This window comes from Polyodon spathula, chromosome 15 (genome assembly GCF_017654505.1).
Source record: "Polyodon spathula isolate WHYD16114869_AA chromosome 15, ASM1765450v1, whole genome shotgun sequence".
NCBI classification, from domain to species: Eukaryota; Metazoa; Chordata; class Actinopteri; order Acipenseriformes; family Polyodontidae; genus Polyodon; species Polyodon spathula.
This window is the reverse complement of record NC_054548.1, coordinates 3,383,226-3,398,737: the sequence shown is the minus strand read 5'-3', so window position 1 is coordinate 3,398,737 and position 15,512 is coordinate 3,383,226. Positions and strand designations below refer to the sequence as shown.

General features: G+C 40.2%; 1 protein-coding gene across 3 annotated transcripts in view; it reads right to left on the bottom strand.

Annotated features, from left to right (window-relative positions):
- LOC121328181 (P protein-like) overlaps positions 1–15,512 on the bottom strand; it is a 115,505-nt gene that overhangs the window by 77,915 nt on the left and 22,078 nt on the right. For all 3 annotated transcript variants that reach the window (XM_041272741.1, XM_041272743.1, XM_041272742.1), the window contains exons 3-7: positions 11,820–11,918; positions 7,070–7,261; positions 4,102–4,159; positions 3,621–3,693; positions 600–757 (exon numbers count right to left, since the gene is read on the bottom strand). In XM_041272741.1, coding sequence (XP_041128675.1) covers positions 600–757; positions 3,621–3,693; positions 4,102–4,159; positions 7,070–7,261; positions 11,820–11,918 — 580 coding nt within the window. The remainder of the gene's footprint in view (positions 1–599; positions 758–3,620; positions 3,694–4,101; positions 4,160–7,069; positions 7,262–11,819; positions 11,919–15,512) is intronic.

The following is a 15,512-nucleotide window of genomic DNA, read 5'->3' as shown; positions in this document are numbered from 1 at the left end:
ATGTACTCAATGCGCAATTTGTTTCACACTACATAATCCTAACTGTTTTCTGACAATTGTGTATTTGCATAGACCATGCAAAACGATTTACACGTTAAGTACATTGTAACTATGCATAATAACATTGTAATTGTGTGTAAGTACACATGTATTTACTAAGTAACTACTATGTAAATCACCGTAATTGGAGATACAATGTAAAGTGTTACCTTCAAATGTAGTTACATACTCACCCTTACGTCTTACTCCAATTTACAAACGGCCTTCATTTATACAATGATCTGTTATTGCATGTGACAGTGTGCTAGCAATGGCAAGTGTTTCAGTGTATTTTGTACAGGCCTGGTACACAATATGACATACCGGTTCCCCTTTTTGTATATTAGCTCCAGTCATATTGTGTATTCACGTCTAAAAGTATACACTAGCTTCAAGTGTGAAGCCGACAATAAAGACGACAAAATCAGTGATATTGCCCCGGCATAGGCACTGACAGGGGGCTTCAGCACCATGTATTTCAGGAGTGTGTTTATGAACATTGATCACCACAGGCCAGAGAAGAGAAAACAAATTAATCATCTGAAGAAATCATTGCAAACCTGCTGTGGACGTCTTCTCCTCACACCAGCGTCTTCCAGCTGTTCAGCTTGGATGACTATGTATTCTTCTGTCTCCCTGTCAGCCACGCTGTCCACAAACGGTCCTCGGACTTGTAGTTTTAAAAGAGTGTGATCTCCAAAATCTGTAAGATTCACAGCTGGGTTGCTCTGTTAAGAAAAAGCACTCAGCAAGAACTAGCACATGAAGTGAGGTGCAATCAAGCAGCTTCTTTGTGCAAGAACACGGGAATCACAAAGTCAATAGTTTAGTATCAATCTTGTGAGCATCCGGGAAAATGTTTCAACAAATATGGGACTCAATTCTGAAACTACCCGTACTCCAAGTTACGCTCCTATTGTAACTAAAACATGATACAAACCAGCTCAGGTGCATGCAGGTCTCAATTCAGATTCATTAACGATGCCAAATTATGCAAAGTAAGGATCAGAATGTTTGTTGAATTACGTTTGTAGTAATTTGGGGTTTTGAAGGCAAAATTCATTTTATTATACCCATACCTTGACTGATTAATATTATGCCATAAAGCTAAATGACATCTCAGTTTGCATACCTTACTTTCACATATTCTGTTAAACTTGCACTTACCAGGATTCACTTCTTCGGGTCAAAGTCTGCCAGTCATTGGGAGGAGAAACTGGTTAGTTAATGACAGGAATAAAGGCTTTGAAGGGGTGGGGACACTTCACTCTCCAGACAGAATGACCCAGGAAGTGGACTGTACAACAAACTGCACAAAAGCAAGGTATGCAAACGTGGGCAGGTTGCTTCAGACTCCGACAATTTCTGTGCGACTGATCGAAGTAACGTCATCCACACTTGCAACATGCGTCTTTTTTGGAAAGTCGTACAGCCTTTTCTCGTGCGTTTGCAACTTAAAATCACACAGGGTCGATAATGTTGAAAAATGTCAACATTTGCTGCATGATCGGAGTGAAGCTGCACAGCCTTTATAGCTGTCTATGCCTGATGTATCACATTCGTCTGTGACAGAAATAGGAACCAGCCCTTTATGTTTGCTCCAACATCTGCTGCTTTCGAAACTCCACGAGCAGGACCCACAGCACCATTAGCTATAGCCATGCTCAAGCCTAGCTATTGCATCTCTAATGCAGCAGCTTTCTTCTGGGAATTTTCTGTCTGTCTGACTTTGCTTTGCATTTAACACACGACTTGTTGATAAATGAAATTAGCCTGTATATAAGTTAAGCCTTCCAGCAGCTTGGACATGTCCTATTCCATTCCTTCGTGTTTTTTTGATTAAATTCATCAGGACATACAACTGAAGATCATCAAACCCTGCCTCTCACCTCTTGCAAACCACTAGATCCCGAATTCATACTGAGCAACTCAATTAGGAGAGCAGACTGGCCTTCAAGAAAAGAACATTCAATTAGCCTGCTAACCTACATTCATTAGTGTGCTGACCCTGCATTTCCTGTGAGCCTGCAGTGTCCAACAAATCACATCCTCCCAATGCTTCAAGCCTTAGGCGGGTATTCCAATTCAAACTCCATGACTGGCATTTCACTTTGAATTAAACAATGTACAAATAGCAGGCTTTTCTTTTTTTCTTTTTTAGGCAGGGTGAAGATAATTATTTTGGTTTAAAGTTAATGTGTAGCTCTTTCCTGGGGTATTATATTAAGAGAGTACTGGGTTTAACATCTTCAGCCTGTCATTCCTGTTTGTCATCCTCTGCTGCACAATCCGCCCACCTTATCACCCGGCCTTTCCCCGTGCTTCCTCTGCAGGCTGTGAATAGACATGTCATTGCTCCAACGCAGACTCTGCACAACAACTTTTATATGAGGCTTGATGGAGAAGCTACAGATTCTAACAAGTCACAGAAGACATGCTGAGAATGTGACCTTCTGGTTAATTAAGTTAAACAATACACCAGCCCCCAACACACTGCTTTCCTTCATCGGAATGCACTTCAAAGCATTTTACATTTACAAGTCAATGACAAAGATATTCAGCAGGAATGCAAATCATTTCATTTGAACCACTTTCATTGCTGGTTCAAATAAACAACAATAACGTATCTCCTAATCTGTAGAATACAATAAGATGCCATATTGTCACAGAGCTTTTGTAGCCACATATTTTTTTCTATGCATGTCAAAGTGGCATTGAGATACCTCTGAGGTTACTGTCAAAAATGCAACAATAAACTATATCTAGCACAAAACAGAAACAGTGTCTTGGTTTACTATGACAAAACTGTGTTCTTTTTCAATGTCTTTGCGATTAGTCAGATTTTGAGTTTAGTAAACTACATCTGTATAAGTTTAAAGATTGAAAGTTTGCATTGTATTCACAACAATTGTTAAGAGAATTTTAGTTGGCAGGCTTTGAAAATAAGCTTTTAATTGTGCTTTACCATTAAAGTAATCAATATTGACTCATGCCTTTTGCCTTAATAGTGTAACAGTGCAGTTTTGGAATCCGAGTCCTTTAGGGGGTGTAGGAATGGGCAGATGCAGTAGCCCAATATGGGGGACCACCTGGGATCTACCGATAGACTACACATGGATCCCCTATGACAGGTCAGTAATCTTTACAATTAGCAGTGTTAACACAATGTTTTACTAAACCTGTACTTGTCTATTTGCTAGAGACCAATGTAAAATAAGTAAGGTCTTTGTTAATATCTATATATATTTTAAACTATGCTGATTGTTGCTTTTCACGTTCGTTGACATTGAAGACAAACCTGCCCTCCTGAATGAACTGATCTATGTAGGTAGAGTCAATGGGATGTGCTATTAATAGAGTTTGTTTAAGCTAAAGGAATGACCCCTTTGCAAATCTCCACACACTGCACTGCTCTTGAAGCTAGCCAAGTCAGCAGGAGCATATTCAAGTTGTCACTCTTCTCAGGCCCTCTGAAAAGAAGAAGGCTTTATCAGATCCACAGCGAAACACATACTGAGCCACCATAGGAATAATCTAGTGAATAACCGACACCTCTGAAATAAATCAGGAAGAAAGGATACCGAAGCTTTCCACAGATGAAACGGACAGCATTTGCCAAGGGTTTTCATGGTCAGGATTCGTGCTAAAAAAAAACTGCAACATGGACATAGAAATAGAAAAGAACAGGCCTTTATTATTACTATGAAAAGAACAGGCCTTTATTATGGACTACAAAAAGAACAGCCTTTACTATTACAAAAAGAACAGGTCTTTATTATTACTATGAAAAAGAACAGCCTTTATTATTACTATGAAAAGAACAGGTCTTTATTATTACTACAAAAAGAACAGCCTTTACTATTACAAAAAGAACAGGTCTTTATTATTACTAAGAAAAGAACAGCCTTTATTATTACTAAAAACATTGCGATCAGACAAGTGAAATAAGGGCACCAATGTTAAATGCCCTTAATGGACTGGGGTTACTAAAGAATGCAAAAGCCAAACTAAACAAAACAAAACAACAAAAAACATACAAAAGCTGAAAAAGGTGGAGCTTACCGTGCAGATCATTACAATGATGAAAATCGTAGAGATCTTCAGAACTCTTAAGCAGTATCTGGAAGAGAAAAAAAAAAAAGTTTATAAAAAGTGAGGCTTGTTGGGTTTTTACAAGAAATAAATCAAAACACCAAGCGCTGACCACTTACAAACATTTTCAAAAGGAGGATTTCATTTACACATGAGCACCATGGTTCAGTAGAAGTAACATCTCCACGCTAAAAGCTGTAAGAAATATCTTGATTTCAAACACATTTACAACCCATCTATATATAGGTGTACTATTCCCAGAAGGCTAAAAGCTTTGATGCCAAATATTACAGGCACATGGCTTTTCAAAAAGCTGTTAGCCAGCGTCCAGCTGCACTAAAGAAAAAACAGCCCCAGCCTTCAAGAGAACAATAACTCCACAGACAGGCACATTAACTGATGCTGCTAGATCTCTCCCCTGCACTCACACGCCACTCCATTTCGCTGTTACACTGCACTCTTTTCTCCTTCTCTTCCTTTTAATCACAAGCTCTGCACGGTGAAAGGTGTTGGGAACACACATCAAAGAGACCCGAGAAGAAACATGGGAGCCGACTACAAACAAGTTCAGTTAAGGGTGTATATATACAGTACTGTGCGAAAAAGTTTTAGGCAGGTATGAAAAAATGTTGTAAAGTAAGAATGCTTTCAAAAATAGACATTTTAATAGTTTATATTTATCAATTAACAAAATGCAAAGTGAGTGAACAGAAGAAAAATCTACATCAAATCCATATTTGGTGTGACCACCCTTTGCCTTCAAAACAGCATCAATTCTTCTAGGTACACTTGCACACAATTTTTGAAGGAACTCGGTAGGGTAGGTTAGCCCAAACATCTTGGAGAACTAACCACAGTTCTTCTGTGGATTTAGGCAGCCTCAGTTGCTTCTCTCTCCATGTAATCCCAGACAGACTCGATGTTGAAATCAGGGCTCTGTGGTGGCCATACCATCACTTCCAGGACTCCTTGTTCTTCTTTACGCTGAAGATAGTTCTTAATGACTTTTGCTGTATGTTTGGGGTCGTTGTCATGCTGCCTAATAAATTTGGGGCCAATCAGATGCCTCCCTGATGGTATTGCATGATGGATAAGTATCTGCCTGTATTTCTCAGCATTGAGGAGACCATCAATTTTGACCAAACCTCCAACTCCATTTGCAGAAATGCACCCCCAAACTTGCAAGAAACCTCCACCATGCTTCACCTGTAGACATTCATTCGTGTACCGCTCTCCAGCCCTTCGGCGAACAAACTGCCTTCTGCTACAGCCAAATATTTCAAATTTTGGCTCATCAGTACAGAGCACCTGCTGCCATTTTTCTGCACCCCAGTTCCTGTGTTTTCGTGCATAGTTGAGTGGCTTGGCCTTGTTTCCACGTCGGAGGTATGGCTTTTTGGCCACAAGTCTTCCATGAAGGCCACTTCTGACCAAACTTTTCCAGAAAGTAGATGAGTGTACCAGGGTCCCACTGTTTTCTGCCAATTCTGAGCTGATGGCACTGCTGGACATCTTCCGATTGCAAAGGGAAGTAAGCATGATGTGTCTTTCATCTGCTGCAGTAAGTTTCCTTGGCCGACCACTGCGTCTACGGTCCCCAACGTTACCCGTTTCTTTGTGCTTCTTCAAAATAGCTTGGACAGCACATCTGGAAACCCTTGTCTGCCTTGAAATTTCTGCCCGGGAGAGACCTTGCTGATGCAGTATAACTACCTTGTGTCTTGTTGCTGTGCTCAGTCTTGCCATGGTGTATGACTTTTGACAGTAAACTGTCTTCAGCAACCTCATCTTGTTAGCTGAGTTTGGCTGTTCCTCACCCAGTTTTATTCCTCCTACACAGCTGTTTCTGTTTCAGTTAATGATTGTGTTTCAACCTACATATTGAATTGATGATCATTAGCACCTGTTTGGTATAATTGTTTAATCATACACCTGACTATATGCCTACAAAATCCCTGACTTTGTGCAAGTGTACCTAGAAGAATTGATGCTGTTTTGAAGGCAAAGGGTGGTCACACCAAATATGGATTTGATGTAGATTTTTCTTCTGTTCACTCATTTTGCATTTAGTTAATTAATAAATATAATCTATTAACATGTCTTTTTTAAAGCATTCTTACTTTAAAGCATTTTTTCACACCTGCCTAAAACTTTTGCACAGTACTGTATATATTATAGTAACAGCATGTGGAGGATGCACATGAAAGTATGACATTGTTGAATATCAATTTGTATCAAACTTTACCATCCACCAAATGATACGCTTCTCTCTACTACTGCCCTCAGTAAGTCATTAAATCAATACATCTGTATACACCCAGATATCCCATATTCTGGACATATACAGTTTGCTATGGCCATTTTTCAGGATTCACACTTTCTATTCAAAAGTTATTTGAGGTGTACGATTTCCATCATTGTAACAAGACACCTGCAGAGTAAATGGTATGACTTCCACCACTTATTCAGTGCAACAAGCAATCTGGTGAGTAAATGGCACCAGTAGCTGGGCAAAAACCCAGTAGTTGCACACCTTCCTCCATTCCAGTCCCTGGCGTTTGATCTGTCTATCCCATACTGCTTCTATAGGCTCAAACTCAGATATATTTCACATGGATCATAACCAATGCTGCCGTCATGCATTATTAGAGTAAAGACAAAGGATCTGAATTTCTTATATCACTACAGTATGTATTTTTTTTTTATATCGCTACAGTATGTATTTTTTATGTCTAACAAGTTTTTGTTTTGCTCCATCTTGTGCTTCGTCTCGTAATCACACCATTGAATAATTGGCTCACAAGCTTTGTGACAATACTCCCAAGAACATGCTGGCAGGTACGGTCAGGCTGAAAGGCGGTTCAAATAGAAGCTGGGATGTGTGTTCTTGCATTACTGTTCATAGGCTCACATCTCAGAGCAGCAATTGAACCCTTACCTTAAGCTGCTGGAAAGAGTGAAGTTCCAATGGAGGGAGTCCAGCAGATCACATCTCTCAGAGGCGGTAGATCTGGAGAGACTGGTCACCTCACTTCCCAGGCGACATCTTTTCTCAAGCTCAGCGGAACTGCTTTCCCATGATTCCTCACCATCAGTATAGTCTGGGACATGAAGCGCCATGTACTGAACACTGCAGAATAAAAACAAGCAAAAAGACCTTCACACATTGCACAGCCTTACAAGAATGAAAAAGCTCAACACATTGCACAGCCTTACAAGAATGAAAGAGCTCAACGCATTGCACAGCCTTACAAGAATGAAAAGACCTTCAGCATTGCACAGCATTTCAAGAATGAAAGAGCTCAATGCATTGTACAGCACAATCAACAACAAGGTCAGCGGGCGATCTTTTGTCCTGTAATCCACAATAAACCACAAGCTCATAACACTATTTACACTTGTCAACTGCCAGCTATTTAATATCATTTCAAAGTATGCAAAGGCTTCAAAACACAAGCACAGCTGCAGTGCTTTACTCCAGCTCGTATTCCTCCTGCTCCACTGCTGGATCAGCACTGTATCTGAGGATTAAAACACAAGCACCAGGAATCAGAAGGGGTCCAAAGCAACAACAAGGCTTTCCACCAGCTCCCACTAGACTTTGTCTGAACATCGACATTCGCTGTCCATTACTGAGATCTTCATTCCTTACTCACCTTTCAATTATGAACATTTACAGTGTTTGGTACAGTGCACAGTAAGGGCTAGATCAGTGGTTTACAGTACATGCTAGATCAGTTGTTTACAGTATTTGGTACAGTATACAATACATGCTAGACCAGTTGTTTACAGTATACAGTACAGGCTAGACCAATAATTTACAGTATTTGGTACAGTACATGCTAGACCAGTCATTTACAATATTCGGTACAGCATACAGTACAGGCTAGACCAGTCATTTAAAATCAAACCCCAAGTCTCCCCTGGTGTGCCGTGCAGTGGCCTGAAACCAAGTTCCATGCCATAAAAAGGCTTTGCGTTTCCTCAGTTTAAGATTGAAACTTACATTCCAATTTGTTAGCACTCCTTTAAGAGTGATTGAGAAAAGTTTAATGTGAGCAGCTGGACACATATACAGGTTGGGAAATTCAGTAAGCAGGTAATGTGCTAGTTTTGTGGAGAATCAAAAGTGAACACTAATTAAGTCATTGCTGGAATGAAAAACCGTACTTCTGGCAAAGACCCTGGTGTGTGTCCTCTCCACAGCAGACCTGTCAGTGGTTAAAGTGAACACATCTTTCTCTATAGCTAGGTCAGTCCATCATCAAGCTCCCAGACTCCAAGCATTTGTTCCCTGTCAATTCATTTTATAGTCTTTTGGATGCTGCCAGCGAATGTCAACTTTAGTACAACCCAAGCCTCTACAATCTCATGCTCTCTCATAAACACGCTCAATTAAGAGTCAGTACATTTGCTAATCCAGTTACACAACTGCTAACACCCAGGTTCAAGCTATTAAATCACCAACATTTTTATATAATCATTTATTCACAGACATCTACAGGACCTGCAACTTCAGAGAAACAAAGTACACGCTTGCTATCCAGCTTGTGGGTGGGACAGTTTTACTGATGTGTGCAGAACTCACATGATTCTTCAAGTTCGCCTTGGGTTCTGCTGGGTTATTTTCTATTTCATATTGTGAAAGTGTGTTAGCATGCAATTGCATTTATAAATAATAAAACACACTATTCAGTCAGATGTGTCAGCGTTTAGACCAAGACCTATGAGGTACACACTGGTAAACGATCGGAGATTAAAATAGATGACTGTCATATCAAAGGGTCACAGAAGGGACAGAATGTTATTGTTTTACAAAGCAGAAGAATTGATAGGACAGATATTATAATCAATTGTAGCTCAGATGAAGATATCTCATGAAAAGCATAGTATGAGAGAGGCGTCGGGTGTGAAGCTGAAAGAACAAACGTACATCAGGAAAGTATGATTTATGGAGCAACAGTGCAAAACTGTTTACAAAAGCGTAGCTTGAATTACCTGTGACCCATGGATATTTCTGAAGATGAAGCTTTACAGAATTTTATTTTCCTTAAATTTCACAGTTGCCAGTCCCTACCATAAAAACAAACACAAAAAAAAAACTAACACAGCTTTTCAGAACTCTACACTAACTCTTTCGGGACCAAATGCACTGTAATAAATGCATATACAGAGGTACAGAAAAACCTGCCACCTACAGCACACGCTTTGTCTAAAGAGTATTCTTTGTGCACAGCACCCCCTGCTGTTTTAAAGAGTATTCTTTAAGCGCACAGCGCCCCCTACTGCTTTGTTAAACACATTTTATGCTTTCTTCTGTAACATTTTTGCATATTTACGAAAACAACAACTTCACTGAGCTAAACAGATTAAAATGTAACTGGGAACAGGAAGGCACTGCAAGTTTCTGCATTTGGATTTGATCATAATAAGGGGAGAAATAAGCCTTGATTTTGTCCTACACAGAGTTTCTCAATTTCTGGCCAGTATTCAGAATTACAGCCCTTGGAATTGTAACCCAGGCATGTTTGAAATGAGAAAAGCTACTTTATTTATGTAAACTAGATTTCACTTCTTGTACAAAACTTTATTTTTGTCTTGTCCGGCAAACACAATGTACTGCACATGAAAAATTCAAGCTTGTGAGGCTGGATTGAAAAAATAATAATATAGAAGGGTGACAACCCTGTTCATAATCATTCAACTTTGGGTTTGTATTTTTAAAGACCGAAGTCAGGACTTTATGGTCTTCTACACGGAACCCTGTGTTTAAAGTGTCTCAGGTTAGGCGATTTGCTTGTTTGTTTGTTAAACCTTCCAATTAATCTCTTCTAAATTATCCCATAGCATCTACGGGAAAACTTGTCTATTTTTGTTTCGTTTCTTCAGGTCAGCATTCTTAGAAAATACAGACTGTATAACACTGTGGCCGAGAGGTGACGTCAGAACCAGGAAATGAATTACACAGACAGGATCAGCGAAATGTTGAAGGAGCTTGCTTGCGCCGGTTTATCTCAAAATAAAAAGGTTGTACAAAACAGAAAACACTGACTGAACAAACAAAACGGCATGTTGGCCAAAGTGAATAGACAGACACAAAGTGGACGAACCAAACAAGTATCGTGCAAGTCCTCCCGCACGAGTAGCACTTGTTTTTATCTATAAGAATTCTCTCCTCTCTCTCGCCCGTTCCCCACTTACGAATACACAACCCAGAGTCAGTCAAATGTGCATCAATATATACTGTTGTGCTGGGATTCAATTACTAATTAATTATTCACTTGAATCCCAGCACGTGAACTAATTTGTGCAACCCCGTGCTCACATACTATTAATTACTTTAATAAATACATGTGAAGTGTAGTCATTGTGCCTAAATACAAAATTACACTTTATAACACTTGTGCTCATAAACCACATTATACCCCCTGTAAACGTACAGGGGTTTGGTCAAGAATAAAGCTACATATTTAAAATTGTTTTGGATAAATACAGACTAACCAATTTTTAGGGAAATCGGTTGAAAACATTGTTCTCCAGGTCTACAAAGAGATACTGGGAGAAGTGAACTGACCAAAGTCTGCTGAGTTATAGGTTTATGAGGGGATACTGGGAGAAGCGAACTGATCATGTCTACTGACAAACAGAGACAGATGTTTGCCAACCTACAATACGACTATTAAAAAAAAGAAAAAGTATATTGAAACTTGCAACCCAAATAGTGTATACATTGTCACATGACCAAAAATACATTGTGTCCAGGGGCGGCGGCAGGGGAGGGCTTGGGGGGCCTGAAGCCTCCCCAAATTGTCCCTTAGCCCTGCCCCCCCCCCCCCCAGTGAAATTGCTGAGGTAGGGTTCTTTTCTACTGCTCAAAATAATTTTTCCGTGTTTAAATAAATCATGCATGCTGGTTAAAATATATCTTGACAATTTCACTTCCTTGCTATCCTTTGAGGTTAAAATACACACAGCACATGTTTTAATGTCTACTGTTCACACAGGTTCACCAATCTGACACATAAAATGATTCAAATGTATTTTATGCATGCCTGCACAAAGTGGGGTGTGGCCCCCTCAATTTTTTGTTCGGCCCCTCTTAGCCTCAATCAATGTTTGTATAATACTGTTTAACTAAGAATTTACTAAGTTACATAAAACCAGATAGAGGTTTTCCAATCATAGCAAACCTTTATGTAATCCACTGGCACTTTCAATTAAGAGAGAAACATTTTGCAGCGGTCTCAGAATTTTCAGCTGGTGATGTCACCCATACAGATATTGAGAATCTCTATGTGATGTGGTTGATGTCATAAGGGAGCACCTACCCGACACACCATTTGCATAAAAACAAATAAAAACAATCACGAAAGCGACCGACACAAACTTGCGTGTGACCAGGGTTTAGTAACCAACAGAATTATCCAGAGAGCATCGCGAGAGGCAGAGTAAAGAAATACGAGAAGGGCAGGGGCTGCTGGAACAGTGGAGTAGAGATACAAGAAGGGGAGGAGTTACTGGAGAGGGGGAGTAAAGAGATACGCAAAAGGGAGGGGTTACTGGAGAGGGGGAGTAAAGAGATGAGAAGGGGAGGGGCTACTGCTCTAAATCCCAAAATACTGTACATGTTTAAAAACTGAAATCGTTTTAATCTGCAAAACAACCAAATGTGAAAAACAGCTACCTACCCATTATCTTGAGAAGAAAGCTTGAGTAATGGCGATTTCTCTGTGAACGTGTTTCCATTTGCTCCACCCTTGATGAATTGGATCATGTTGGAGTTGTAGCTAAAAGGGAGAGAAAAGGTGAAGTAAGGAAACACTGCTTATTAATGTGCAAAAACACAGATTTCTGTCAAAGTGTTAAGGCTGGCACTCAAAGGCACATATCTGAACGCTCACAATGTAGAAGTTAGACAGTGGAAGGGTTCTCACACTCATTTCCAAACCACTAACGATCAGAGCAGCAATGTACAATTCTCTAGCATTGCCTTCCAATCCTCTCCACTCGTTCCCATGCTCAGTGGGTGCATTGTGGTGACATGTTCACTGGGCTTGAAGCCTCCAGAATGGCTTTATTGAGGGCGAGCACAATCCTGTGAGGCTGAAATACAACAAGGATTTATATCCCAGGACTGCTGCACTGAACAACCCTGTCAACTGAAAATCCAGCTTTCTCATCTCAGACTGGAATCCTACTAGTGTATGCTAGGGAAGGGATTGAAGTAATTACTTCACTTATTGCAGAAGCAATTTGAATTATTACCAAGTAAACACACTTTGTACAGGATCATCACAGTCGCATAATAATCACACTACACTTGAAAACTGATACGAGGGGCTGGCAGTGTATGATACAGGAGGGGGCTGGCAGTGTATCATACAAGTTCAGTGAAGACTAGTGCTAATTCAAGGCACTAATCTTCAAGTTTGTGTTCACAGACAGACAGACAAACTCTCTGCAGAGGAGGGTCCTCGTTAATGAAACGGAGACCCTTGTGTGCAGCGTGTTCGTCTACCTGTCTTGATAGTGTATCTACATGTAACATGCTTGTAAAATGCATAACAAAACTGTGCAAGGTAAACTACACACATTGAATTGCTTTTAAGAATGTTAAAGCAGATAGCTCACATATTTCTATGCTTTCCTTCCTCCATCTGACCCTTAACTTTACCTGTCACTTATCATGCCAACGCATCCTTTATTTCAGCTGCCAAAGATACAATGTGAAGTTTTCAGACTCAGGAAGTTCCTCGTACAAGCACAGTTCAAAAGGGTCTGTCTCCCACCAACTGAAAACCTATCATCTGGGATCCTCAAACTTCTGACCTGTTCATTCTGCCTCAGCGAGCTCAGCATTGTGACCGATGCTTCAAAATCAAAAAGCTAATCTAATACTAATCTAATACTTTGTGGGTTTCAAAGGAGATTTGGAGCAGCTGGTGTTTTCGGCACCCTGTTGTTCTCAGACAGTCCATTAAAGCTGCTCCAATGCCTCTCCATTGCCTGGTGCTACAGGCTTCGGCTGCCCGCAGCTAGCCAGCGAAATCAAAACAGCGTTCCAGTGCTTTATGCCCAAACCTGCCAACCTCGGAAAGGTCACTGGGGGGGTTGACCACTCTTTATGGGCCATTACCTCCCAAATATACATACAAATGCACATTACATCCAAATTACTGTGTGCCAAAAGAAAGTGTTACAATGAGAATGAGAATAGAAACAAGACGCCAAAACCCTTGCTTATAACAGTCCTGCATTTTAAATGTCAATAAAAAGGAAGTGTGGATCATGCCTGTTACTGTGCCATCAACATGTAGAAAGTGCATTGAAATAAACAGAAATGTACAGAGCATTCATACCAAAGAATAGAAGCTCTGAATAATTAATTTAATGAATATTGTCTGCAAACTGGAAATGTTGTCCTCGTCTATTCCTAAAAATAAAAACAAATGCCCTGCATGCCGCTGTCCTGGATTTAGACCTGACTGCATGCTTTGATGGGAATGGGAGATACAGATTTGTATCTGTATTATTGTCAACAGGGATAGGCATGATATTCCAGCACTGTGCCTGCACTGTTACACTCCCACTTCTACCAAAGTCATTGTATGACATGACAAATCAACATGTCCAACAGTCTCCATCATCAGTCATGCAGAACAAACATTACTAACAAGGGGAGCATCTCTGTCAAAACAATCCCAATGACAACCCTTCATTATCTCTCCAGACCTACTCACTTCAGTGTCAATCGTGTTGAATAAGCTCAGTATGAATTGGGCTCCCTTTTCAGACAAGCTGCACAATATAACACAATAGGCAGGGCTCCTCACAGTCACATCATTATTTTACCGAGTCATTTCAAATTGAAGTTTGCTAAAAGTTCACAAGATAAATACAGCCTTCACCGAAGCTCTTTGAATTGCTGTCATTTTATTCAGGAGTCTATTGAATTATTAGCTTTTTTAAGGCATAAAAGGTTAACACAATGACTAAACAAGCAACACAACCATATTTGGGAATGGAATTTTATTTTTATTTTTATACTGGGTAAATGGAAAGCCCATAGAAAAACATGGTAAATGGACACTAACTAAGTGTTGTCCTTTGAACACCTTTAAAAGGCAAACTGCATCTGATACTAGAGAGTTTCACTTGCCAGTATAAACCAGCTACAATGTGTTCAATCCCCCTTCCTGAAGAAAATGATCTTTACATATCTGCATATGCTGATAAGGACAATGTTCAGTTTGACATCCCCCAAACAGTGATCTTCCACACAGGGTTTATTTTGCAGGTTGTATAAGGACTGTCGCGAGTGTGCTGGTTTGAATGGCAGTGTGGGGGTCTCCTGGGTGCTCTGGATAAGGACTGTCATGAGTGTGTTGGTCTGAATGGCAGCGTGGGGGTCTCCTGGGTGCTCTGGATAAGCCCTGGTAGGGAGAACCTGTTGAAACCTGCCACTCCGCAGTAACAGGCTTCTGACACTGGGGGGGGGGGGGGGGGGGGGGGCTGCACGTTGTCTGCTGACTTACTAAATTAGAGCAACATAACTGCTCTGTTTTATATTGAGTGAATGAAGTTCTTCCTTGCTGTCAGCTTGTCCTTTTGTTTCATGGGATAACACACAGCTAGGTTTTTATTTACCAAGACCAAGAAAAAAAAAAAAAGGTCAGAAGAGACAGATTTGGGGCATCAATGCGAGGCCCTTGAACGAAATCCACACAGGTGGAGCGACAATCTGATCACAACAAAAGAGCTTCGTTGTTATAGCCTTGTTTATGCTCACTGTGATGGACAGATCATTAATGCTTCAGAGCTGGTTGTAAAGAGGGGTTCATTTGTAAATGAAAAAGTACTGGATTGAATCATTAAGGAAGAGGGATATCCTTTCTGTGACTTGAAATGATGCACTGACCTTGAGTTACACAAGCTCCCATATGTGGGTTTTTATGCCACATACTTTTTCTGTCACTTTTAAAAGAGGTTTCAATCTCAATGTGGTTTCCTAGTAAAATAAAGGTTTAATAATAATATGCTTCATGTTCTCATCTGCCTTATTGTTGGTGGCGGGAGCTGCATGCCCACCTTTGCCACGTTTTAAAGACAGTCTTTAGGTTTGAACAATACCAATGGTTGTTAAAAACTTTTTTTTTCTTTTTAAATAGTACATTTTCTTACTCATAGAAGTCATATCCTACAATATATCATTACAGTCCACTTGTTTCATGGAACAGGAAAGCGTTTTTTATTGTTCGTGTATGTATAGGGTTTGGGGTTTTTCCCCCCCACATGGCTCTTTTGCAAACTGTGTAATTCTAGTCTGCCAGACAAAAAGGCTGCAGATTTGGGATTCTAGCAATCTGGCCCAGATTAATCCC